Raw genomic sequence first — 24,319 nt, 5'->3', positions numbered from 1 at the left:
TTTGAATGGTTTTTAGCAGAATTTCATAATGCTCAGGCCAGAGAAATCCTCGAAATTGACAATATATATGACAATGAGAGGCTAATTTGAAAGAACTGTAGCGGAGCGGGCTCTTTGTTTTGGCGTCCGATGTCATGTGCACGTGCTCCTACCACAACCGCTGCCTAATAGAGATAGAACCTCCGGTTATCCACTTTATGGAATTTTTATTCACATCAGAGAGCGACATCATATCTACTAGCAGGATTGATGATAAGCGTAATCTGTTTGACCGGAGACCCACTTCCAAATCCCTTCAGATCCCGAGGGCCAGTCAAGGCCCCACGATTGAGTTGCTGGAAAACTGTCTAACCCAGACTAGGATATTTTAGCTCCCCCTTGTGCGGGAGCTGTGTTTTCAATGCCGGCTACTGACCTGGCTTGCAAACCCTGAGTCACATTCACAGTAGTCAACTATACCGGGGTAAAGAGCAGCACAATAAATTGAGGAACTTGATTTGTGTTGTAGAAATAAGATGCAGTGATTTAATATTCTAATGTTTTAATTTTTTCTGGTTTTGGTTGTCTTTTCTTTTTTTTTTTTTTTTTTTTTTTTTCGCGCGGCTGTTGCTTTCCTCTACTGCTCGCTTAAATTATCCATGCCTTAAGCGGAATCTAGCCTCGAAAGACAAATCTTAAATTCCAGCCCTATGGACGTAATCATGCTCCGCCCTAGGGCGTGCTTTATGAAACTTGGCAACATGAAAGTGGATCAACTCGAGAACATGAGGCCCACCAACTTCCGCTCACAACAGCTTGCCATTTCTGAGTCATAGAAAGTTGCAAATATAAATACTCAGTGACAGTCATGCCAATTGAATACACAAATACATCCTTGTCTTCAGATTAAAACCTCCAATGGCTTCCAAATACACATATTCATTCTTCCGCATCTCAAAGACGGACGGAATTAGCGCCTCCGCTCAAAAATACCGAGAACTGCGTCTGCAGGCATTGAAAACCTCACCTGGCTCTTTCTCCTCGACATATGAGATCGAATCAGCTTTCATTGACACTGATTGGATTGATCGCCTCACGGTCCCCGACCGCGAAGTCTTTATTTGCGCCGCTACGCCAATCGACCAGGATCCGTCATGCCCCAGTGACATCCAATGGGTCGGCCAGGTCACTCTCCGAGGACCTGCATCCAGTGCTGATTTCGAGCTACCCCCGGAGGCTGGTCAGCCTCCCCAGCGGTCCGATGAAGAGGAAGAGCGATGGCAGATGCTGAGCTTGTTTACACTTCCTGAACACCGCGGTCGTGGATTGGGTGGCAAATTATGCCAAGCGTCAATTGATTATCTCCGATCATATAGATCATCTCCAAAAGATGTTCAAGTCCGGCTTATTGTTAAGGCGGGCAATGATGTTACTGTGGAATTGTATCGGCGTCTTGGGTTTATTCACGCTGGAAAGGCGACTCTTGTTGAGGCTCTTATCGCGAATGGGGATGAGCACCTTATTCCGAAGGATGGGAATGAGGCGATGTTCTCGGTACGGCAGGGGCTTATCATGATATCGCGGATATCACGCTCTTAGTTTCTTAGTTTCTTTCCAGCAATACATAGAGAATATAACTCCCGCCCTATTCACGTCAGGTTTCTGCAAATTCCAATTATCTCAAGCTTTCAGTGGTCATTTCTTTAGCCATGTAAGACTTGTCTAACTCACTCTCCGTTGTATCATCAGTGTGGAGCCGTAAGGCTTTCTGCCCTCGTCGGTCTTGGAAGCTTTTGCAACTAAATCCGAGTTACCTTTAGATGAAACCTTATTTCTGCCTCAGAATGATACCTTGATGTTGCATGTTCTTAGTTCCAATTGGACAGCACAAGTCCTATTTTTAGCAGCGTATATTAGTGTCCGGCTGTGAGTAGCTCCTCAACGAAGAACACTGTGATCGAGACACGCCATATTATGCACCATGAAAGTCAAATTGAATTAAGGCTTCAGCGCCTAGTCGGTGCTACCAGAATGAGTAGAGTGTGGGTCAGGAGCCTATGGCTGTCGACGGTCTTCGATTTGGGAATAATGACGTTTTCTATAAATTACCGACGACCCTCGATTACCATTCCAATCTCTATCTTTAAATTGATCGTCTTTGATGCATAAGTATCATAATACTAAGTCACATTAATAAACCCCTACTTGTACAACTCTGGATCCATTCTTAAATAAACATCCAAGTATGATTACATCTTGGAAGACCTTTGTTGGATGGTCCGCAGATATATACCGAAATCCCTGGTTTCCTTCAAGACCAGCACTCAGCCGCAGCTTAAGAAGAGAAGGGGTTCGTGCAAGTCCAAGAAGTCGTAAGGGAGCCACCTGGGCCATACGCCGACTCGAGGGCCAGAACAGCAGCCCAGGTACCCATTCCAGAAGCGGCGAAACCAGCACCAGTGAAGATTGTGACTGGGATAGTAATGTACCAGTTCTTCATGAAGCCACGGGTCCATCTGGAGATGCCAGTATCATGGCGAATTGTCTGACCAGTGTAGGGATCGAATCCTTCGCCGGGGAGTCTGGAACCTTCCTGGATTGCGTAACCCAGATACATGACGCCGGAGAAGGAGTATGTGAAGTTTAGACTGAAAAGTCCTCCGACAAAGTTGGTGAAGGCGCTGAATTCGGGGACGGACATGGCGACGATGAAGGCGATGATCCAGTACACTGGGCCCAAGCCCCACCACAACCATTTGCCCTTTCTTGTTGTGATTGGGGGGGCGTTGAAGATTTCCTGGCCAACTTCGATATATACGGTCTTCATGCCGACGTTGAAGTAGAGGACTGGACTATGTTAGAGATGGACAATGTTCTAGAGGTGATAACACTCACAGACAGCGAGCCAGCCGGTAATCAGGGATAGTACGTTACTCAGCACTTGGAGACTAAGTGGCTTGACAGTCTGTGTGATAGTAGAGTAGCTGTACTGGCCGTAGTAGGAGTAGGCCTAAACTTGTTAGTGCCGGTATAGGGACTGGGGGGAATACGTCTTACAAAGGCACCGAAGAAGACATAAACAACGGTAATGAAAGCCTGTGCGAGGAACACGGCCTTCCAGAAATCCAATGGCTGGCGCATCTCGGACAAGAAGGCGACGAACAGCAAAGCTCCGGAGTAAGCGTCTAACAATACGGTAAGCTTTTATCCGGCATAGCGGCAGAGGGATACTTACAAACCATGCTGTTGATTCCGTTGAATTTGGCAGCAAACAGGTTGGCATCGGTTTGCTGGTACTCTGCAGGTGGGGTACCAGCGAAGGTCTTGACCGGAACCGGGTTTGTTGCCCAAGACTTTGGCAGAATACCGTTGTTCACAGCAGCAGTAGGATCAGGGCCATATTTGGCAGCAGCAACGCAGCTATACAAATCAGTATAGTAACACACCAGGATAGGCTAAGTACTCACATGATGATGAAAGAAACAATGTTGATCCACACAGATAGGTTGCAGAACCAACCAAGGTGCTTGAGAGACCGCATATAGCCACTGGCAATACTTACGATCACAGCAATGACTCCACACACGATGTAGCAGAGATCGACACTTTCACCGAGCTGAGCAATAAGCTGAGTCTGACCAAGAAGCACGACAGCAACAGTGAGGAACATCTGGAGGGCCTGAGTAAAGTTGATGAAGTGACGGGCACCAGGTCCAAACAGACGGAAGAACGGGTCACCGAAACTCAAGACGGGGAATCGAGACGAGTCAAGACCCAAGAAAGTCCTCCAAATCATCCATCCAGACAGGGCAGCCGCGATACCCATGAGAATGAAGATACCCACACCAAGGCCATAACCAGTGTTGGCGAAGACATAGGGTGTCTGTCCCCAACCCAAGATATCGGTCGTAATCAAGTAAAAAATACCACCCCAGCTGGCAGTACGCAGGGCTCTCGAGGCCTGTCGCCATTCAGCATCGATATCGTGAGTGCCGCTGGGCGCAATCGGGCTCGTCCCATCATCATCCTTGATAACGGGTGTTTTCTCATCCTTAGACCACTGTGTCACCTCCTCGTGGGTCTGCAAGGCACGAGAAGTATCATTCTTGGTCTTATCATCCTCATACGCGTTCATGTTGAAGTAGCCCTTGATAGTACCCATAACTCCTTGGCCAGAGGTAAGAGCCTTCATGCGACGACCCTCTTCGAGTTCCATCTCACGCTCAACCTTGGCCCAGTAGGTGAACTCCTCGTAGGAGACAGTTGGGTCCAGACGGGCTTGAGCTCCCCACAGACGTTGGCGAACACCCGGGTGAGTAGCGCTCATGGACATCTTGCGAATATCATCCTCTTCAAGGCCTTTCTCACGCATCTGCTCCGTAGGAGCCGTGATGGCCATTGGGCCGGGAAGCATAGACATGGTGATGGAGGGGGCGAGTCAATTCTGAATCGAAAGAGAATTGAATGGAAAGCCGATCAGAAGAGAAGAAGTGAGGGCACACTTATAAGACGGGGTGAGGGTACTCTGGGACACTAGGACGCTAGGACTAGCGTAGATAACCCCAGTAAATGGCGGGATTTAATTCAAGCTGGTTATCTCCACCGTGACTAACCGGTACAAATGCAATAAGCAATGCCAAGATAAAGCCAGCTTTCCAGAAGCAGTCGAAGTATATGAGGCCGGAGGTCTTATCGGCGCCCGGATAAGGTAGCACTCAGCTCCTCAGCTCTCCACTTGATAGTGATTCACCTGGTCTTATTGGCCAATTAATTTACGCATTTAAATTTCATTTTCCTCGCTGAATATTGAGATAAAGACAAGCATGAAAGAACAGCAGGAATTGATTTTTGCCTCCATCGGCAATAAAATCAAGTCCTTGCTGGCGAGAGTAACTGGTTCACGAGCCAATTGCCGCGATCCACCTACCCTTCTCACGCGATCATATCATAACCGGTCATGCGGTATCCCCGATTGGCTTTTTTACATCCCTGTCATTGGAAGGCGATACAGGTCGCACCCCCGGGGTAATCCAGGTAAGGTTAGACGATATATTCGGGACACGAAGTATCGTTGAATATAATAGAAAGGGGGGGGGGCGAATGAGTGGCCAAGAGAAGCAGGGTGGCGTCCAAGGTAGTATTCGAGGCTTAGTTCAAATAAGCTTCGGACAAGACAATTGGCAAAGCCATTAGCACAGACCCTGTCCGGGCTCTAGTGTCTTGCACCTTGCCATTCACCATTCATCACAAATATTGCCATTGCCTCGAAGCTAGCTAAAGGAGCTGATTGATCGGAGATATTTCTCCATTGGAATCGCTAGAAATTCAACCAGGATTGGGTTCCAATCACAATTTCAGGGGCTGGAACATTGTAGCACAGACCCACCCAACCGAGGTAACCTGGGGTTCTAATCCGGTTCTAGAATAGTGGCACTTCCCGCGGCGGGGCACCGGCGCAGACCCGACGGGGCAAATTAGATTTCTTCAATGCCCACGGTTCTTTGTTTCTCACGATAAGTAACTATCCACTTCCGAGACTACTTTCAGGGTACTGGGGATTTGCTCAACTTTTGATGCGGGATACCCACGGATAATTAGTTTGAAGGTTGGAACAGTTAATTTCGAGTTCGACTTGCCACATTAGCTCCGAGCACGGTTCTCTCCACTATCTACACGTGGAATGGTGGGTGTTTGAACTGGGTATCTCCGAGATTCGGCGGTCTGTGCCACGCGTTGTCCCTGGGGGTGGCGATACTGCCACATGGAGTGTTTTCCATGGTTTGGTGTTCAAATACTTTGAGACTACTTGGCCAAAGCTTGGTTGCGCCAGATTTGAATAGGGCATTGGCACTGGGGGAAACTTGACAGGTCACGCTACATGGTCATATAATCTAGGCCAGCCTGTTATACCTTTGGAAATAGATAACGCTTCATTGGATGCTAAAATTGGTTCGTATCTATATACTATATCCAGTAATTTTGCAATCATTGGTTTGATACTGTCGTGTTCATGTCTCAACGGTTCGATATCCGGTGGAATCATAGTAGCGCACGCCCCAGAACGCCACATCATACGAAGAACTGAGAGAAATCAAATACTTCTACGCCTATCTCTCAGGATTCGGGCCGACCATAACCACACATGGTATAAGGAGAGAAGTACAAGAATTAATTAACCGCTTTGACCAATCAACCCATAAATCATAAGCAGACATGTGTCAGTGTAACCACCGTAAACATCGAGTCTCTATTTGTAGCCTCGAACTGTACAGCTCGAGGAACTGGGAACTTGGCATCAAAAGTTCAAGCCCGATCCCATCGCCGCTATATCCAATATGGTTACGATCATCAACGAGGCCCTCTTTCCAGAAGAAGAAAGATAGAATCCATAAACTCTCGTCACATAATACCAATTTTGCCCATTCGCAGCTCTGTGTTGCGGTTGTTTCAGCCTTTAGATCGTGCTGCGGAAGGAACGAGTTAGAGCTACGGGAACTCCCTGACTCTCCGGCTGCCGGTACGGAAAGGTTCAATCCAATGTAAGTCATGATTGAACATAAATAATCATGGGAGTTTGATACTGTCTCAAGATTCATTTCGGCGGCATTCGCCAAGCGACCAAACCGTTGAAGGTGCAATCGATTTCAGCTGGCTTCCAATTAAACTCTGCCAGAGAAGCGAATCGCTTTTGTCATTCCATGGGTAGTTGTGTTGGACATTGTAGAGGGGATTTGGGCTCTTCATAAAATACATATTGGGAACAAAATGTCGTTGTTCACGCTCGCCTTGCACTCTGTGATAGTAGAATTAATTTACTAGTGATGATCTTGCTACATGTATTAACTCCAGAACCGTGCTTGTCTCCCAGGCTGCTCTCCAATAAGAAGGTCCGAGGAAGCAGTAAACTTCCAAGGTTGGAGATAAATCTGCCCAATGGTGTTTTATACAGTTTCCAGCTTCATCGGCGTTAACGCTGTGATCTCGGGCCGGTAGAATCCAGGAACGCGAGGAGTCTTTTCGTTGATGCTAGGCGTAAGAATAATGAAGCTGAAGCAGATAAACTATACCACCAGGAAGAAGTAAGATCACTTATGCCACGCAAGGCTTTTAATGAAATTGGGTGTCACCAGGGTTCTGTTCGGTCTGCGGATATCAAAGAAGGATGCTTAAGAGAAACAAGCTCCCAATGGGAACATGGGGCATGATCTCACGATCAATGATTAACATCTGGTCAAAAGTCCATTGATTCCAGGTCAAACATAAACTAGATGATGAAAGCGAGAGGAAAGAGGCGCTGAGGGAATTAAGCAGTCAGAACATGAGTTGGCTGCACTTCAAAGGTATATTCCATCTTCTACCTAATCGTTATTTCAAAAAGAAGTTTTGCCAATAAAAAACCCATCAAGCATATGGAGATTAGAAATTGGAATAATAGAGTCACCTTAGTATATAGCTGAAGATGATCATTTAAGTTCCTGACTCAGCATGCCGTGATTGGTCCTGTCTAAGCTAAGGTCCCGCTGCGAATCATGAACCTTCCCACCTACCTCGAGCATGGCCTCAAAGCGCCCTCGCGCAGCCTTCGAGGCCGATCATTCTCATTCGCCCTATGCCGTCTATGGAACTCCATTACCGCCGTTAGAAGAGGGGGCGCGAGACGACGGCTCCTACTTACCTGTCTGGAAACAAGAGGTGACCGACGAGAGAGGCAGGAAGCGACTACACGGCGCCTTTACTGGCGGCTTTAGTGCTGGGTAGGTTCATATTCAAGGCGATGCGCAGACTATTGCTAAACCTTTGCAGATATTTCAATAGCGTCGGCTCGAAAGAAGGATGGACGCCCGCGACCTTCGTCTCGTCCCGGCAGAATCGCGCCCGGGATGCGAAACCGGCTGCGCAGCGACCGGAAGATTTCATGGATGAGGAGGATCTACGAGAGCAGGAGGAATCACGGAATCTCAATACAACGGAGGGCTTTGCTGGGTTCGGCTCTACTGAGGCGGATGCCACTCGCCGGGCGGGGCTTATGGACTTGCTGAAAACCGGTGGGGAAACAATGGGAGTGAAGCTGCTCAAGAAGATGGGCTGGAGGGAAGGACAGGGAATCGGTCCAAAGGTTCGCCGCAAAGCCAACCTGGACGAGAATGCGGCGGGTGCCTCGGATGAAACATATCTCTTTGCGCCGGAGAACCCGCCCATGGTCGCTTTCGTTCGCAAGACAGATCACAAGGGTCTCGGATTTTCGGGGGAGACGCACCTAGAAAAGCCCGGCCAGCCCACTCAAGATGAAGACGAAGACGAAGACGAAGACTCATTCTTTGGAGATCGCTTGGCTTCCAAGAAGAAAGCGACCAAGAAATCGCAACGGGGAGGCTTCGGTGTCGGCATTCTCAATGATACCGGGTCCGACGATGAGGACCCGTACTCTCTGGGCCCCCAGATCTCATACAACAAAACTATTGGCGGCAAGAAGAAGAAAGCGAAAGAAACAAAACCGGCTATCGCATCGTCAAATCCCTTGCTCAGTGCTAAGCCTGTTTTTATTTCTAAAAAGATTGCTGCTGCTCGGAGTACGGGTGGCTTCAGAAAATGCCGCGACGGACGATTACCGCTGGACGGATTCGTTCTCGCAGACAATCTCATGGGGTTATCGATCTCCGAGAAGAAATACGACCCTCCTCAGGTTCCAGAGGGATGGAAATCTGCCAGAAGATCTGCAGCAGAGCGCACATCGGACTATGTTTCTACAGCGGATGCGGCCAAAGCATCTTCCCTCGACCCGACCTCTAGAGCTGCGGCCCTGGGTGAAGCCCAACTACCGGGTAAATCTATTTTCGATTGGATGACACCAGAGGCCCGCGAACGGATTGCAAAGCTTACTGGAAAGACCAATCTCCCACCCGCCATGAGTGAAAAGGCACCCACGGGATACGAGCTGTCAGAATCCGATCGACGAAGGGATCTTTGGGATCTTGTCCCGAAGTTGGACAAGCAAACCGCGGTCCAAGCCTTAACTCGAGGTGTCAGCGGGTGGATGCCCTATGCAGAAGATGAAGCCAAGCGCGCCCGTTATCGCTCCTTTATCGAGATCCGAGCCGGTCTTCGCGACACTCTACCCGACCGAGTTCCGGGATCTAGCACCGACGAGTGGGTCACTGAGATGCAGGAGTTTGCCCGGGCTGCCGAGGTGTTCAAGCCCATGTCCGGGGTTATGGCATCTCGTTTCACGTCAGCTTCGTCAGGACCCAAGGTTGTCTCCGATGCGCTAGACTCTGACACCCCGCTCAGTCGGCCTGCTGAGAAACCCGAGGACCCAGCCGTGAGCGCTGCCAAGATTGGAATGTTCGGTCAAATGACTCGAAGTACACATAGCTTCTTTCCGACCCGTCTTCTCTGTAAGCGGTTCAACATTAAGCCCCCTGACCATGTACAGCTTGATCCTGGCCGATCGGGTGACTCTGGTCCTGGCACTCGTTTCCAGTCAGGTGGCTATCAGACCGACTCCAAACCCCGGGATTTGATTTCGAAGGAGGTGATGGACATGATTATGATTGAGTCAGGTCGCCAGCCGGTTCCTGCTCCTGAAGCTGCGCAAGCAGCACCTGTCGTGGAGCCCGAGCACAATGAAGCCCTCGAGGCTGAGCGGCCAGGCGATGCGATCTTCAAAGCAATTTTCGGCAGCGACGACGAGGACGAGGAATGAAGCGAGCAACCTCGGAAAATATGGTATATGTTTATTAGATAAGGGTAAATCAACCAGTGTAACTATAGCCAATCCAGCTACAGCTGAGACAATAAATGGGCGAATCGGCCCTTCATAAATGTTTGATCCAAAGCTTGGAGTCGAGGAATGTCGTTCACATTGTTCTTGACTATTTGACATATTTCATCTCCGAGTCAGGTTCCAGGTTCCAGGTTCAGGGCTCAGAGTTCCATGGTTATAATCCAGCTGTCTTTGTTGCAGCTAAGGGATATTTTTGGTTCCCGGAGCTTGGATCCTCATCGATCCACCATTCGGCCCCTCTCTCCGTCCCCTCTTCTCCTCAGCATATGGAATGTCTATGTCGCATGCAAGATGGTAAGTCGTTTGTTTCTAATATTTCCTCGATCTACTCTTCCAAAGAGTCGATTAACCCCGTCATCACGGATCGAATCACCGGTCACACGACTTCCCACCTCCGCATTTACCATCTCCAACCCAACAAACCCCTCACAGTCCATGTCTTAAATAATCTAACACATTCCAGGGCTGCTGTGCCTCTACCCCATCGCGTGACGATGATGACGACCCCCAAAATAACCAAGACCGAGCCGAAGGTCACACCACACAAACAACCCTCGATGCCGACTCAACGGCACCACAGACAACACGCCACCGGCGCACCCAGCGATCTCCCAACCTCCCACTAGATCAGCACTACAACGAGCCCGTCCGTCCGCACATATGGAAAAGCAAGCGGCGGATATGGACGCGCACCGATCTCGACCGCGAACGCCGCGAGTTCTTCGAAACCCGTGTCACGGGCCGCATGGAGATCTGGGCTGCGCTCTCAAGCGCAATATCTCTCATCCAGAGCGGTGACCTCGTCACGGCGCAGGGTATTATCGATGCAGCGGGCGTTACCGTTCCGACAGGCGATCTCTGTGAAGGGTGCTACGATGAACAAGGAGTGCTGTATAGGTTACCGCAGTGTATCGTTAGTGATCCGGAGAACATTGCCCGTGGTGAGGCGAATTCGCCTGCGTCTGGATCTGTTAGGGAAGAGGACTCGGATGGGAAGTTGGCGACGGATGATGCTTCCGGTGACGAGTTGATTGCTGCGCAGGATCTGGAGCGACGGCGCGATGAGAAGGGAAAGACTAGTGAGCGGGATTTAATTCGGGTTCTTGCCCGGTTAAGTGATCGTGATGGGCCCGATTTAATGATGCTTGTTGGTAAGAGTCAGAGTGTAGGCTTTCTGGCTAGGAAGGTACATCAGGAAGCAGGGGTATTTGTTCCTTCTCTATCAATTGGGTGTGTTTGGTGCTGACGGTTGGTAGCTTTCGAATAACCAACGTGTACGAGTCGCTTATCTCGGCCATATGTTGAGGGAGAATGAGCCGCTGGTTGGCCAGGGCTGGAAGAGTGGCCATGTCATTAATGCCTTGGTTGTTTCTAGGCCGTCATGATGCGGTCCTTGGTGGCTCCTTTGCGTTTTCCATCGCCACTATTGCGAATAGGCCCGAGAGTCTTGCTTGGTGCTTATCTCTCGCTCTCTCTTCTTTACGACATTTCCCTTTCAGCGTTCTGGCGTTCGTCATCTTATGCACAATACCCCGATTTTCTTTTATACTCGAGTAAGGCTACGACAATGGATGAATCTGCAATCTGACCATAGGGTTAGCATGTTGACATTGACATCTATTGTACTTGGTCAAGCCAGGCTTGTCTGGATTCAACAGTTACCTACGCATGTCTCTCTACTCATGTAGGAATGATTGATTTTAATGCTTCGGAGTATGTGCTAGTGCAAAAATTCAACTCAAATTAAACTTCAGGACTCATAGAGAAGATCGAGTACATAGATCAATGATGTGGGTCTAAAGCAAAAAGACAAAAAAGAAATGCATCATCCGTGAATCGAACACGGGCCTCGTCGATGGCAACGACGAATTCTACCACTAGACCAATGATGCTAGTTGATGTAATAAGCTCAATATTTGTGCTTCATAGACCAAAATCATGCAATGCGCAAATCGAGTTTTGCTAGTCGCATTCTCAGCATCACATAAATGAGATTGTGTTCAACGTCCCAATTTTCAATGTTCCTCAATCTCCGATCGTCCAAGAGATAATTATTAATATCTGTATCAAATCACGTCATTAAATCTTACTTTCATAGGCAAAGAAATTGTGGAAGCCTGTCATCGTGGCTATATATTTCTCCCCACTGGTGTACTACAAAGCCAAACGGCCCTTGCGGGCACCAGAGTAGAATTTCGCAAGTCATTGGAATTTTTTGTTAATTTGACACCTTGAAACAAGATTTTCTTTACGTTCAAGTAGCTGAAGTATAATTACCTTCTGCAGAATTGATCAAATTGTCCTGAAAAGTACATCAAAAAGCTCAGAGCCAGGTAAATATGACAAACAGACATCAAAGCAAATCCTTCAACGCAAACGCTGCCTTTTCTTCATCGCGAGCCACCGCATCAATCGTCCACTTCCACAGGTCCTCTTGCTTAGCTTCATCAAGACTATCCTTACTAGAAGGAATCTCCCTCCGTCCCTCAAAATACCGACCACTCACCCCCTCAACGTCCTCCCCAACAGCCAACCGCGCCAACGCCCTCCCAGACTCCCGAGCCGTATGAATATTGGGCGAGATAAGGATACGCAAAAGCGGGATCATGTGTGGCAAAACCTTATGCCAGAGAAACCTCTCAACGCCGTTCGCTTCCCGTGCAAGTCCAGTCCCAGGCATCAAGCCAGGATCCATGGTCGTCACAGTCCAATGCCTCCCGGTCTTCTCGTTGATTGCCGTAAAGCGACGATGAAGAGAATACATGTACAGAACACTTGCTAGCTTGGTATTCGTGTAATGTTGTCGACCATTGCCCTGCGTGTACTTGGCAAGCGGGTGCGCCATTTCCTCCGCCGTGTTGTAAAATGCGTCAGGCATGCCGGATTTCTGGGCTGGGTCGTGCGTTCCACTTCCCGTTATCACGATCCGAGCGGTATTGGCCAGATGAACCCGGAGTAGGGAGAAGAGTAGTGCGTGTCCGACATGGTTGATGCCGAAGGTCTTTTCAAATCCATCTTCTGTGTATTCGGCCGCCCCGGGGAATTGCAGGGCGGCGTTGCAGACTAGGGAGTAGAGAGGAGGGAGATCAGACTTGTCCCAGGTTTCGGCGAAGGAGCGGATGTTGGCGAGGCTCGCGAGGTCTAGCTTCATGAAGCGGACGTTGTTTTGGCCGAGAAGCGTGTTGATTGTTTCGGCGGCGCCATTGTCAGTGCGCGAGGCGATGATGACCTCGTAAGTTGGGCATTCGCGAGCTATGGCCAAGGTACATTGGTATCCAAGACCGATGGTGCCACCGGTAACGAGGACGGAGCGTTGGGACCTGGAAGACATTGTGAGACACTTGAACTTGAGCTTGCAGACTCGAGAAAGGTAAATGCTGGAGATCCCGGTCAGGGAACAGCAGCGTGAGGAGTACTTATACTTTTGAAAATTCTGGATCTGTCACTCATAATCGGTTGGACTGTTCCACCGAAGACGCGAGAAGAATAGAAATACCGACCGAGCGTAGATAGATACTGGACTAACTGGAACGGGACCAGCGAGATCGTCAGTCTTGGTTGGCTCAAACGGAGCGGGTCGACCCGCCGACAGACGCTAAGACGTATGAGTTTATTGAGCTATACTTTTATCTGTGCTGTGAACCCAAGGCAGACGAGTACGGGAAATCTGGTTTCAGGGAGCGGCTCAACCCGCCGACAGACGCTAAGATGTATGTATCTATTTAGCTATACTTTAATCTGTGCTGTGAATCCAAGGCAGATGAGTACGGGTTTGCTAATTTACGAAAGCGGCTCAACCCGCCGACAGGAGCTAAGATGTATGTTTTTATTGAGCCATATCTTTGTCTAGCTGTGATAAGTATGCATGGCAAATAAGTTGCTACGGGCTCTCGGGTTATTGACTGCTGTGATACAGGACAATACTGTAGGTTCGTTTATACCTAAATATGATACTTGCCCGAACCTAGACGCCGCGGAAACCATATTCTTGCGTAACGAAGCTAGTCAGTACCACCCACAAATTCCTTCCTTCTATCTATCTTTGTCTTCCTTTTGCGTATCTTCTGTTTTTCCCACGACAACGCTACCACAGCAGATTCCTGATTACCCCTTCATCCATTCTTTTCAAAAGACATCATCTTCATAGCCATGGATCATATCATTCATCCCGGTGGGGAAGTGATCTTAAATCTGCGCAATCCAAACGCTTCTGTTGCCCAAGGAACGCCCAACGCTGCTCAAAACCCTCAAGAACATGGCAATGATCCGAGTCCCGACAGTAAGATGTCACCCGAGGACGAAGTCCTTTACATGTTCCGAGTCCAAGTCTCTGCCCAGCATTTGGTGTCTGCATCTCCAGTTTTCAAGGATTTACTTCCTGCCGACTGGGAGGAAAGATTTTTGCAGAACGGCCCAGTTGAAATTACCGCCGAGGGTTGGGACCTTCACGCGTTCTTATGTTTCCTTTTTGCTATCCATAACAAGAGCTACCGCACGCCACGAAACCTGGAGACACTCGCCAAGGTTGCTGTCATTGCGCATTACTATGAATGCAGGGGTGCCCTTCAAAACATGCTCGGAGCATGGCTGCCACGTCTGCAGGCAATGACTATAAGATGTTCCCGGGATATGATTCTGTGGGTGTGGATCTCCTGGTTCTTCCATTTGCCCGTCCATTTCAATCACTCCACATCGGCAGTCATGACATTTTATGAAAATGAAATCAAGGACTTGGGGTTTCCAATTCCCCCTCGACTCATTAGTAAGTAAAAGAGAATTCGCAGCCTTTTGGTCTCGTTCTAATAATTTTACAGGAGCACTGAACAAAGGTAGAAGAAAGGCTATCGAGTTCTTGCTCACGTCCCTTTCTGAAACACTCGAGGACTTCGAATGGGGCGATATGGGCTGTGGGCATGAGTGCAGGCGTATCGTGTGTCAACATCTCACCAGGTGGATGAAGCGATATGATCTCGACCCGGCACCCGAGGCCCCTTTCCCAAATTTGAGCTACAACGCTATCATGGAGCACTTGGAGGCATTCCAGATCGGCGTTTGTGGCTGTGATGAGTCAAAGTTCACAATCTTTCCCCCCTATTCGGATTTGGAAGAGGACATCGGAGGACTGCATCTACCCCTTTATGATTAGCTGTGGCAAGACTGAACCCTTCTTCCTGTGGCGGATTTGAATGACTTTGTCAGAGGATGGCTTGTACCCTTGTCCCCATGTGCGGATTTAGATGATCCGTCGGGAGGTTGTACTTACACCAACTTTAATATTTCTTACAATACAAGGGTGACTTTAACTTACCAATCCAAGGGTTTTGGACTGTGAAAACCCAGGTAAAACGTAATGTTATATTTTGTATACACAGGGAGATGGATAAATTTGCACAAGGGCGAAAAGAGCAGTAGCCAGCCTACCACGTCTGTTTGTCATCGCCTTGTGATAATAGGATGGAGCTGCTGACACCACTGTAGTGAAGGGACTAGTCCCTGAGCAGCCAACTATATCGCGCCCGGACTCATCCAATCCAGAATAACATCGAACAATGCACAATGCGTGTTGTCTACGAATGTACCTTAGAATTTATCAGTCAATGTAGGGGATTTTCAAAGGTAGAAAGGTGTCAACGTGACGTATGGAGACAATGGGCCGCTGAGATTTACCAATAATTTCATGGATTAGCGAATTTTCTTATTCTTCTTTTTCTGTTAATAATGGACGGAACGAATATTAGAGTCTGAATGAAGAACAGAGACATTATAATGAGAAACATTGCCCCAGAGTTGGGCATTTGTTCGGAGCCATTGGTGGTCTATTATTCAAGTCTGCTCCTTCTCATATGAAATCCGGTGGGTTTTAGGGATTCGAACTGGCCCTCGGGTTTGTCGCGGGACCTTAAGTGGAGCGTGATCGAGGCCACTATACCTATACTGTATTAGCGCAGAACGGCGCCGTCGAATATGGCAGATTTAATTGGTTGCCACTTGTCACACATTTGCGAAGATCCCGCCCCATTCTGACCAGACTTATCTCCTTTACATCCATCTTCCTAAACGTCTCTTTTTTCCGTGACTTTCCTTCCAGGGGGGTTAACTGAGATCAAATTTCGGGAAATTACCTGAATGCCCAGCGTCTGGCCTGGACTTGTAACTATGCCTGCCATAGAGAGCCGGGGCTTGCCCACAGCCCCACAGGCGCAAAATGTCCACAGAGCCCTTCCTTCACCTCCACAGCTACTCAAATACTTACCTGCATATGAGGTCCTCATATGTACGAGCTGTCGTCATGCAATCAAACCGGGAGGAGTTACCCGGCATTTGAAAGACATCCACCATCTCCACAACGAAGAAAGACGCCCATATACTTTATATACGAGCAGTTTCAAATTAAGAAAGCCAGAAGAAGTGGCAGTCCCACCGGAACAAGATTTCCCAATGCCATATCTGCCACTCGAACAAGGATGGAAATGCAACGCACCAGGATGTGATTATCTTTGCGTCTCGACAAAACGAATGGAAACTCACTGGCCCTCGAAGCACGGCTGCAAAGGAAATCCAAACCAGGACTGGTCTTCGGCTCCTCTACAAACATTCTTTCGAGGAAATATGCTCCGCTACTTTACCAGCAATAGAGATAAGTGGCCAGACCGATCTCCGCAAAAATCACCGAAATTATCCTACATTCGTCGAATGCAAGACAAGCACGAACTAGACCCGATCGACTCACTAGCACTGGAGCACTACTTTTATTCATCTTGGCAAAGTTTCTCCAAAGATGCGCAGACTGAGGGCATCTGGATCAATGTCATTGCAGATCTTGCATATAACCATCGATTCCTTTTACATGGTATTCTGGCTTGCACAGCATTACACATGGCTCATATATACCCAGCACAGCGGGAGACCTATGTAATCCGTGCATACGCGCATCAAGACACCGCACTACCACTATTCAGGTACGAAATCGAGAACCCAACGACAAGCAACTGTGATGCGATTATGGCATTCGCATACCTCCTAGTCGTCTTCTCTTTCGCAACGGAACTGGATAATGGACAAAACTCGCTCCTTCTCGTCTGCAATACGGGTACAGGTGTTCAAGAGAAACAGTTGATACTGCCCCAGTGGTTACATTTTATCCGTTGCGGATGTGATATGCTAAGTGAGGTCTGGGACCGGATTGAGAATGGCCCCGTCAGCGCTCTAAGTGAAGCATGGGAGACCGAGCTTGATGTTGGCGATAGCAAACTTCCTTACTTGGAGCGTTTCATGTCTTTTGTCCCGCAGGATGGGTCTTGGCCTGAACATGTTGTATCGGTTTATCGGGATGGAGCGAGTGTGTTGGCCGATGCATTTGCGTATATGGATCGTGAAACGACGAAGATTGATGTCAGTACGTGGAATATTCTGGGATTGTGGTGTGTGCGGCTTGAAGATGAGTTCTATGATCTTATATTTGAGAGGCATCCTGGTGCTTTGATCTTACTGGCGTATTATTGTGTGATTATGAAGCGGATGGAGAGTTGCTGGTACTTTGGTGGGAGGCCGGCTAGGCTTATTGCTGCTATTTCAAATGTCCTTGATGAACGGTGGCATCCTTACATCCAGGAGGCGGCAGATCAAGTCATCGGACTCGAAATAGATGGAAATTGAAGTAGACATATGTTCTTCAAATAGAAACATTCATGAATGAAATATGCATCGCAAGTCTCAGACAGACACTCAAGTGAAACTGGCTTATACCAAACGCCCATTTTTGTCCTCTTTTCCTTTGGGTGTCTCTCCAGACCGCCGCTTGAAAACCCGACAAAGAAGCGAGCCACCCTGGCGAATACCACGAACCAGAGACGTGGGGTTGTAGTGCTTGACACGGAACATGTAGTACATCAGCACTGTACCAAAGATATTGAACCCGATGTAAGCCCACCCAATGCCAAAATTGCGCCATCGTTGACTGTAGTCTATATTGAGTTAGTAAGTAAGCCAAACAAGGATGCAGAGAACTTACAAATGTTACTCGCAGCCAAGTACTGATCAGAGACAGATAGCTGACAGTACTGACAATCACTCGTGGCCGAAGGATTATAAAGCTGCCCTCCAGCCGCACTAACGTAAGGATTCAAGTAGTCACCACAAGTCATTCCACTCGGGGGATTGAAAACGCTCAACTCGGCCGCCGCACATTGGATAGCCCGCCCGTGTAGCCCGTTCGCAGTTATTCCGGCAATCAAATACGTCAGTGGAGAGACCCGGTACATAAAGATCCAGAATCCGGGCAAGGCACTCGGGGCTTGCATGACACCGTTGAAGACAAGTGTCATGATGAACAACAGTGTCGCGATAGTACCACCCGTCTCGGCATCCGGCAACGCCGCTATGATAAACGCGGCAAAGGTGGAGGTGAAAATGTAAAATTGGACCAGGAACAGAAGCATCAAGCCTTGGCGGTTGGCTGCTTGATTCGCCCCATAAATGGGAAAGTAGTAGCATGCCCAAGCGATAACCGCAGCAAATACCTGATATGGAATCTCGACAATGACATTCGCAATGAGAAAAGCTACCCATGAATAGGCTTTGGAGGGTCGCTCGCGAACTTCATAGAGAGATCGTTGGACCACGAATTTGGGCATGATAGACTGGACAAGCGTGGAGAAGATGGAGCACACCATGAAAGCCGAGAAGATCGCATCTTGAAAGCCTTGTAGAGAGCTATCTGACTTGAAGAAGGTAAAGCCGATGAACAAGGATGACAAGGTTGCTAGCAGGATCTTCGCCCACACGTAGGATGGCTCGCGCCAAAATGATTGGAAAGAGCGGTGGGTCACGTAGAGGAGCTGCTTACTTAGAGGCATAGCATACTCGCCTTGGTGGGTTTCTCCATCGTTGCTGGTTGCCGAAGCTCGCTCTTCGTGGATTCGATTCAGTTCGGATTGCACGTTCTTGGCTTCTTGGCTTTCGTTCCACACGACTCCCCAGTCCTGTGTGGCTTTTCCAGAGGCTCCAGCACCAATGATTTCGAGCATATACTCTGCAGGCTAATGATTTGTTAGTTTGTTGAGTTGAAGGAATATCTAATAGACTTACATTCTCGGCAGAGCCACAAATCCGAGCTCCGTGGCTTTCAAAATAATCCAACAGAGTTCGTGACTGGTCACCGATATCGCCAAAGTAAACTGTTCTACCTCCCTTAGCAAGGAATAGAAGACGGTCGAATTCCTGGAAGAGCAACGCGCTCGGCTGGTGAATGGTACTAAGGACAGCTTGACCATGCTCGGCCAACTTTCTCAAAAAGGAGCAGATAGCCCACGAACTCTGCGAGTCCAATCCACTTGTTGGCTCATCCAGGAAGATAAGAAGCGCGGGCTTGGCAGCCAATTCGACGCCGATTGTTAACAGCTTTCTTTGTTCCACGTTTAGGCCTTCACCCGGAGCGCCCACAACGGCATCCGAAAAGTCTCCCATGCCAAGCATCTCTATCACATCCTCAACATACTCGTATTTTTCTTTCTTGGACACAGTACTAGGCTGACGCAGCATTGCACTGAACCGTAAAGCTTCTCGGACAGTAGTGGTAGGAAGATGTAGATCCTGCTGCTGAACATAACCTGTCTTTCTTTGGAAACTGTTATCCAGTGGTTTGCCATTCACTAGCATATCACCAGTTACGACACCTATAGAGACGCGCTTTGCTAGAACGTCCAGTAAAGTTGTCTTACCAGCTCCAGAAACACCCATCAAAGCTGTAAGGGTGCCTGGCTTGACCCATCCAGATACATTATCCAGAAGACGCCGTTGGCCGCCCTTGACGGGGATGTCATAGCAGACATTCCGCCAGGTAAAGACGTCATGCTGAGTCGGGATGACAGAAGTTTCGTCCTCTTTATGCTCCTTGGAGTCTTTAGAGATTGGTGTCACTTCAGCGGTGCTACCACCTCCTTTTTCCAGATGACGCAGATGAGCGGGAACATGACCTCTCCGGAAGACAAGGTACTCAGCCGTAGAAGATGTAGAAGAATTCAACTCCGATGCAATGAGATAAAGAGAGGTGAAGAATATCCAGAACCCAATTAGAATCCCGAGGTTTCTCCACTCGTGCGCGTAAGAGTAGTTGTATTGGGTTTCGATGTAGGAATCTCCAGATACGGTTCTTTCTCCTGCAACGGCACCTCTGACAGAGCAAATGAAAGAGTCGCCTGACAAAGTCGGATATGCGGGCACAAAGGAAGAACATTCGAATTCACGGCCGTGGAATTCATTGGCAACTATTGCTTCGAATGTGTAGAAGATTGGGTTAATCCAGCGAATCCAGCTGAACCATGGAATCTTAGCCATCTGGGGTGCTGTGATTACGAAACCCGTGTAGATGACGATTGCAAGTACGATAACGCCTGCCATCGACATGGCCTGTGCAAGAGTCTTCGTAGATGCAGCCAGTGTCCTGAAGACCCCTGACATGGTGAGGGTGCTGAGGAAGGTGAAGAGGAAGAATATGAAAAATTGAGAGGGCTCATAACGCTGCAATTTGTTAGCATTTGCCTAAAACCAACGCAAGTAACTTACCAGACTAGCCAAGAAATAGAAGATGACGTTAAATATCGTCGCTGATACAAATTTGACTGGTACGTCGGCGACAATGCTTCCTAGTGCCTCAGCAAACGGATGAACGAAGGCGTAGGAGGCTTGTTTCTCAATAACAGGTCGTTGGTCGTAAAGTGAGTTGATCTCCGTGATGCTGATAAGAGCATTCAGCAAGACAGAGAAGAACATCGCTGCACCTTTGCTCTGGAACCCAGCAGATGCATTCGGGGTCCCGAAATAGATTGAACCGATGATCAGTGACATGACGATTCGGCCGATGACAGTTGTCAGTGTAGATGGCTTGTCGTTCCAGATACTGCATTAGAGTGTTAGAAAATAGCAACGAGATATATGGACAATGGATTCAAAAGAGCGACAGACCGTTGATAAGCGCGTTTCACACAAAGGCGAACCTGCATCGGAATAGTGATGATATAAGGACTCTTTGGGCGCACATGCTTGGCCTGCCGTTGCCGTTTCGTCTCATCAAAGTCTTTTCCAGCTTCTCCCCCTAATGGATAATGCTCACGATACTGGGAGATCTCTTTCTGGAGCGCCGTATAATGAAAGCTGTTCTTCCAGTACTTCTCGAAGTCATCCGGTGTCCGAGGAACATTCTGTACTCCTTCCCGAACCTTTCTTTCGGATGGGTTAGTAATCGAAGTGAGGAAGTCACCAGTCGTTTGGCGAGGTGGGCATTCCCAACCCATATCGATGAAGTACTGTCTGGCTTCGCTGCAGCGCCCAAAGAAGATCTGTCGTCCTTCATACAAGACGATCACCTTGTTGAAGACGTCATAAATGGCTTGGGATGCCTGATAGATAGCAACAGAGTGACAGCTACCGGTGAGATTGGCAGAGACTCGTAGAGCTTTGACAAATTCCAGGGCACTTGCAGAGTCCAGACCTCGGGTACTGTTGTCCCATGCCCCCACAGGAGCTCCAGATACTATGAATAGTTAATATATTTGACTTTAACCGATCAATTAATTGACATACAAGCCATCTCAGCGATACTATCTTTTAATTAGTTCCAATAACTTATAAAATTCCAGGACAGGGATAGATACCTAACTCGCTTTCGTTCACCACCCGAAACACCTCGGATGTAGTCATCGCCGACTATAGATGTAAGTCACCATTCAATGCCTCAATGAAAATATCGCATACCTTTAGTGTTGTATGTATGGCTCAACCCAAGCACAGTCATGGCAACTTGCGTAATCTTCTTGGCATACTCCGTCCGAGATATCCCACAAAGCCGGTTCTCTGGAGTCCGAGCTGCGGCAGCAAATTCAAGTGTCTCTCCAACAGTAAGATGGGGGAAATGCTTGTCAACCTCCTGGTTATACAAGACTTCACCCTTGAACTCCTTGTACATTCTCTCCATAGCAATCCCGTTGAACTGGACATCGGAGCCCTTCTCAACTTTCAGTCCATGGAGTTCTCCAGTGATTGACTTGAGAAAGGTCGAACAGCCACTCCCGGGACGCCCCAGGACAATAAGCAATTCACCACTTTTGAGCACACCATCAAAGTTCCGCAGAATCTGCTTTTGTGGTGTCTTGTTTATGCAGGAAAGGTATTCCTGTGGACGAAACGGGGCCAAGGGAACCGATCCCACGTTATTCTGGTACTGAAGCGCAGATCCAGATCCAGAGATATTGAGGTTCTCAAACACCACGCCAGTCGATTTGCGTAGAGGCACTCCCTCTCTATCCATCATCTTCAGCATCATACGAGCCCATTTGTAATGATCGAACTGGCCGCTGGTCGGATCGAGGACAGGGTCGCCCAGCTCCAAGCCCTCTAGTGTATCCTTCCGTTCCACATCGGTCATTCCACTCAGATCGGACTCGGTGGCTCGATGACGGGGAAAGTTGGAGGCGATCCGACTCAGTTCCTCACGCTCTTCGCGGCTCATGTGCGCGAAGATAGCTCGGTCATCTTCAGCTAGTGCTTCGGAGCTGCCGCAAGAGATGCGTTGCTCGTGCTCGTGAGGTGAGCTCGCTTCGGAAATCTCATTCTCTTTGTCTTGTTCAGCCATTTTGAGAGGGAGCACGATGACTGGGAGAATTGCTGACGAGCTTGAGGCAAGCTACTCAAAATTTACACAGTAGACAAGAACGGTAACGCAGGGAAGGTGGCTGATTAACAGGGTACCACAAAAATATGACAATGTTGCAATCGAACTGGGGTCTAAATTAGGAGCAGCTACTCGTCCTGAGCCATACTTTTTGGAGAGAGGAACCAGGGCTGCTGTAATTCTATTTGGCGAGCCTAAAGTCATGATGTCAAGAAAGCGGAATCTCATGCTACACTAGATCGGGCTGTGGGGACGGAATGTGGTCATTGATTAGTTTGTCATTTTGCATCCCAAGTTCAATGCAAGAGATTTCCACAGGGTAGAGATGCATAGCTCCTAGACTAGAATATGAAACCTCTTAATACATTATCATCCATACCAAGAATCTAATCTTCGAGATCTACAACAATGATCGACGCCTAAGGCATCAACCAATCAGAGTGGACGATGCAGCTGAAATGCAAACCATGCAAACCCAATCGCCGTATCAAAAATTATTTTTTATCGCAAATCCGCAGCTTCATCGAACCGATCCGCAATTGACAACGCCATGGTGGAAATACAGAAGACCCCCTTTGTAAGGGACCTCGCATCGAGCGGTAAGAAACTCCCAAGCGACCAAGCGCGCAACCCAGTGAAGAAGCGCCCGAAAACTAATTATCTCTGCAGACAAGAAAGTCCGCGACAAAGCCGTTGAATCACTCACATTATTCCTGAGCTCAAAGACCGACCTGAGCCTCGTCGATCTTCTCAAGCTCTGGAAGGGTCTATTTTTCTGTATGTGTCACCCAAAAGACTTGTCTGAAAAGATATACACATAGCGAAATCATTTACTCATACCGCTACAGGCTTCTTCCACTCTGACCGACCACTCACTCAACAAGCTCTCGCCCGCGCTATCTCCTACCACATCGTTCCCTCCCTCCCTCATGCTACCCTCCACCGCTTCCTGCGCGCATTCTGGATTACCATCGGCCGAGACTACCACTCCATCGACCGTCTGCGTCTGGATAAGTACCTTTTCCTGATCCGTTGCTACGTCGGCGTGGCATTCGAGGTTTTCGTAAAGGGCGCCAAGAACACAAAAGCCGACGGCAAGAAGCGCAAGCGCGAGGATGCCGGAAAGAAGGGCAACGGAAAGAAGCAGAAGAAGGCTGAGGCCGAGGCCGAGGCCGCTGCGGTAGCCGAAGATAAGGACGGCGAGTTGGATGGGAAATGGGCCGATCTCGCCGCTTACATTGATATCATTGAGGAGGGACCTCTGTGTCCCTTGAACTACGATGCTGATCAACCTGAAGAGGATATCGAGGCGGACTTCGTTCCAATGCCGCATGGACCGGATGGACTGCGGTATCATGTTTCTGATATTTGGATTGATGAGTTGGAGAAGGTTCTTGAGTTTGAAGGGGAGGAAGGCGAGCGCAAGATTAAGGGTGATATCCCCATGGAACTGATTTTGCGGCCGCTGGAGAAGCTGCGCTCTGAGAGTGCTTATAGGCCTGTGCGGACAAGAGTTGCTGAGGCTCTGGATGATGATCGGTTGATTGAGTGGGGTTTGCGAGTTCGGGAAAACCCCGATGATGAGGTAGACAGTGATGGAGAATGGGGTGGTTTTGATGATTAAATGGCATGCATGCTAGACCATGTCATTTGATGAGATTTTATATTGTACAGCATTTCCTAGCGAGACTATGAATACACCTAAAAGTTGATTGTCATGATATCCATGGATATTTAAAGAGAAGGGGCAATAAAAGATGAAACAAAGTAAATATATTAATCTTCTATACTGGTATACGAGAGCTATACAACCCGTCCCAGAATCTAGCACGCACAGCTAAAGTCTCAAAACGATCACAGTGTCAAGTCTTTGCGAGAGGGTATCATGA

The 24,319-nt window shown here is 48.5% G+C and overlaps 10 protein-coding genes across 10 annotated transcripts; 7 read left to right on the top strand and 3 right to left on the bottom strand.

Annotated features, from left to right (window-relative positions):
* Nucleotides 1-897: 897 nt before the first annotated feature.
* N7503_006346 (GNAT family N-acetyltransferase) lies at nucleotides 898-1,578 on the top strand (the record flags this gene model as incomplete). The annotated part of the gene is made up of 1 exon (XM_057065893.1): nucleotides 898-1,578. The coding sequence occupies one exon, from the start codon at nucleotides 898-900 to the stop codon at nucleotides 1,576-1,578; it is 681 nt and encodes a 226-aa protein (XP_056921362.1).
* A 706-nt stretch (nucleotides 1,579-2,284) lies between these two features.
* On the bottom strand, nucleotides 2,285-4,399 carry N7503_006345 (uncharacterized protein; the record flags this gene model as incomplete). Its single annotated transcript, XM_057065892.1, has 5 exons — nucleotides 2,285-2,826; nucleotides 2,875-2,989; nucleotides 3,037-3,164; nucleotides 3,215-3,399; nucleotides 3,447-4,399. The coding sequence occupies 5 exons, from the start codon at nucleotides 4,397-4,399 to the stop codon at nucleotides 2,315-2,317; spliced, it is 1,893 nt and encodes a 630-aa protein (XP_056921361.1). The 3' UTR covers nucleotides 2,285-2,314.
* A 3,134-nt stretch (nucleotides 4,400-7,533) lies between these two features.
* Nucleotides 7,534-8,268, top strand: N7503_006344 (uncharacterized protein; the record flags this gene model as incomplete). Its single annotated transcript, XM_057065891.1, has 3 exons — nucleotides 7,534-7,733; nucleotides 7,783-8,210; nucleotides 8,255-8,268. 3 exons carry the CDS (start codon nucleotides 7,534-7,536, stop codon nucleotides 8,266-8,268), a joined length of 642 nt encoding a protein of 213 aa, XP_056921360.1.
* A 352-nt stretch (nucleotides 8,269-8,620) lies between these two features.
* Nucleotides 8,621-9,682, top strand: N7503_006343 (uncharacterized protein; the record flags this gene model as incomplete). The annotated part of the gene is made up of 1 exon (XM_057065890.1): nucleotides 8,621-9,682. The coding sequence occupies one exon, from the start codon at nucleotides 8,621-8,623 to the stop codon at nucleotides 9,680-9,682; it is 1,062 nt and encodes a 353-aa protein (XP_056921359.1).
* Nucleotides 9,683-10,054: 372 nt separating this feature from the next.
* On the top strand, nucleotides 10,055-11,148 carry N7503_006342 (uncharacterized protein; the record flags this gene model as incomplete). Its single annotated transcript, XM_057065889.1, has 3 exons — nucleotides 10,055-10,057; nucleotides 10,227-10,967; nucleotides 11,020-11,148. 3 exons carry the CDS (start codon nucleotides 10,055-10,057, stop codon nucleotides 11,146-11,148), a joined length of 873 nt encoding a protein of 290 aa, XP_056921358.1.
* A 968-nt stretch (nucleotides 11,149-12,116) lies between these two features.
* Nucleotides 12,117-13,094, bottom strand: N7503_006341 (uncharacterized protein; the record flags this gene model as incomplete). Its single annotated transcript, XM_057065888.1, has 1 exon — nucleotides 12,117-13,094. One exon carries the CDS (start codon nucleotides 13,092-13,094, stop codon nucleotides 12,117-12,119), a length of 978 nt encoding a protein of 325 aa, XP_056921357.1.
* Nucleotides 13,095-13,912: 818 nt separating this feature from the next.
* Nucleotides 13,913-14,909, top strand: N7503_006340 (uncharacterized protein; the record flags this gene model as incomplete). The annotated part of the gene is made up of 2 exons (XM_057065887.1): nucleotides 13,913-14,525; nucleotides 14,578-14,909. 2 exons carry the CDS (start codon nucleotides 13,913-13,915, stop codon nucleotides 14,907-14,909), a joined length of 945 nt encoding a protein of 314 aa, XP_056921356.1.
* Nucleotides 14,910-16,201: 1,292 nt separating this feature from the next.
* On the top strand, nucleotides 16,202-17,419 carry N7503_006339 (uncharacterized protein; the record flags this gene model as incomplete). Its single annotated transcript, XM_057065886.1, has 1 exon — nucleotides 16,202-17,419. One exon carries the CDS (start codon nucleotides 16,202-16,204, stop codon nucleotides 17,417-17,419), a length of 1,218 nt encoding a protein of 405 aa, XP_056921355.1.
* An 84-nt stretch (nucleotides 17,420-17,503) lies between these two features.
* N7503_006338 (uncharacterized protein) lies at nucleotides 17,504-22,391 on the bottom strand (the record flags this gene model as incomplete). Its single annotated transcript, XM_057065885.1, has 8 exons — nucleotides 17,504-17,727; nucleotides 17,775-18,801; nucleotides 18,851-20,281; nucleotides 20,327-20,660; nucleotides 20,726-21,293; nucleotides 21,344-21,360; nucleotides 21,415-21,466; nucleotides 21,515-22,391. The coding sequence occupies 8 exons, from the start codon at nucleotides 22,389-22,391 to the stop codon at nucleotides 17,504-17,506; spliced, it is 4,530 nt and encodes a 1,509-aa protein (XP_056921354.1).
* A 572-nt stretch (nucleotides 22,392-22,963) lies between these two features.
* N7503_006337 (ribosomal RNA processing 1 family protein) lies at nucleotides 22,964-24,118 on the top strand. Its single transcript, XM_057065884.1, has 3 exons — nucleotides 22,964-23,029; nucleotides 23,100-23,207; nucleotides 23,279-24,118. The coding sequence occupies exons 1-3, from the start codon at nucleotides 22,981-22,983 to the stop codon at nucleotides 24,052-24,054; spliced, it is 933 nt and encodes a 310-aa protein (XP_056921353.1). The 5' UTR covers nucleotides 22,964-22,980; the 3' UTR covers nucleotides 24,055-24,118.
* Nucleotides 24,119-24,319: the final 201 nt, after the last annotated feature.

This window comes from Penicillium pulvis (assembly GCF_028828015.1).
Source record: "Penicillium pulvis strain IBT 33274 chromosome Unknown contig_3_segment0_segment0, whole genome shotgun sequence".
Classification (NCBI taxonomy): domain Eukaryota; kingdom Fungi; phylum Ascomycota; class Eurotiomycetes; order Eurotiales; family Aspergillaceae; genus Penicillium; species Penicillium pulvis.
This window is presented reverse-complemented; position numbering and strand designations above follow the sequence as displayed.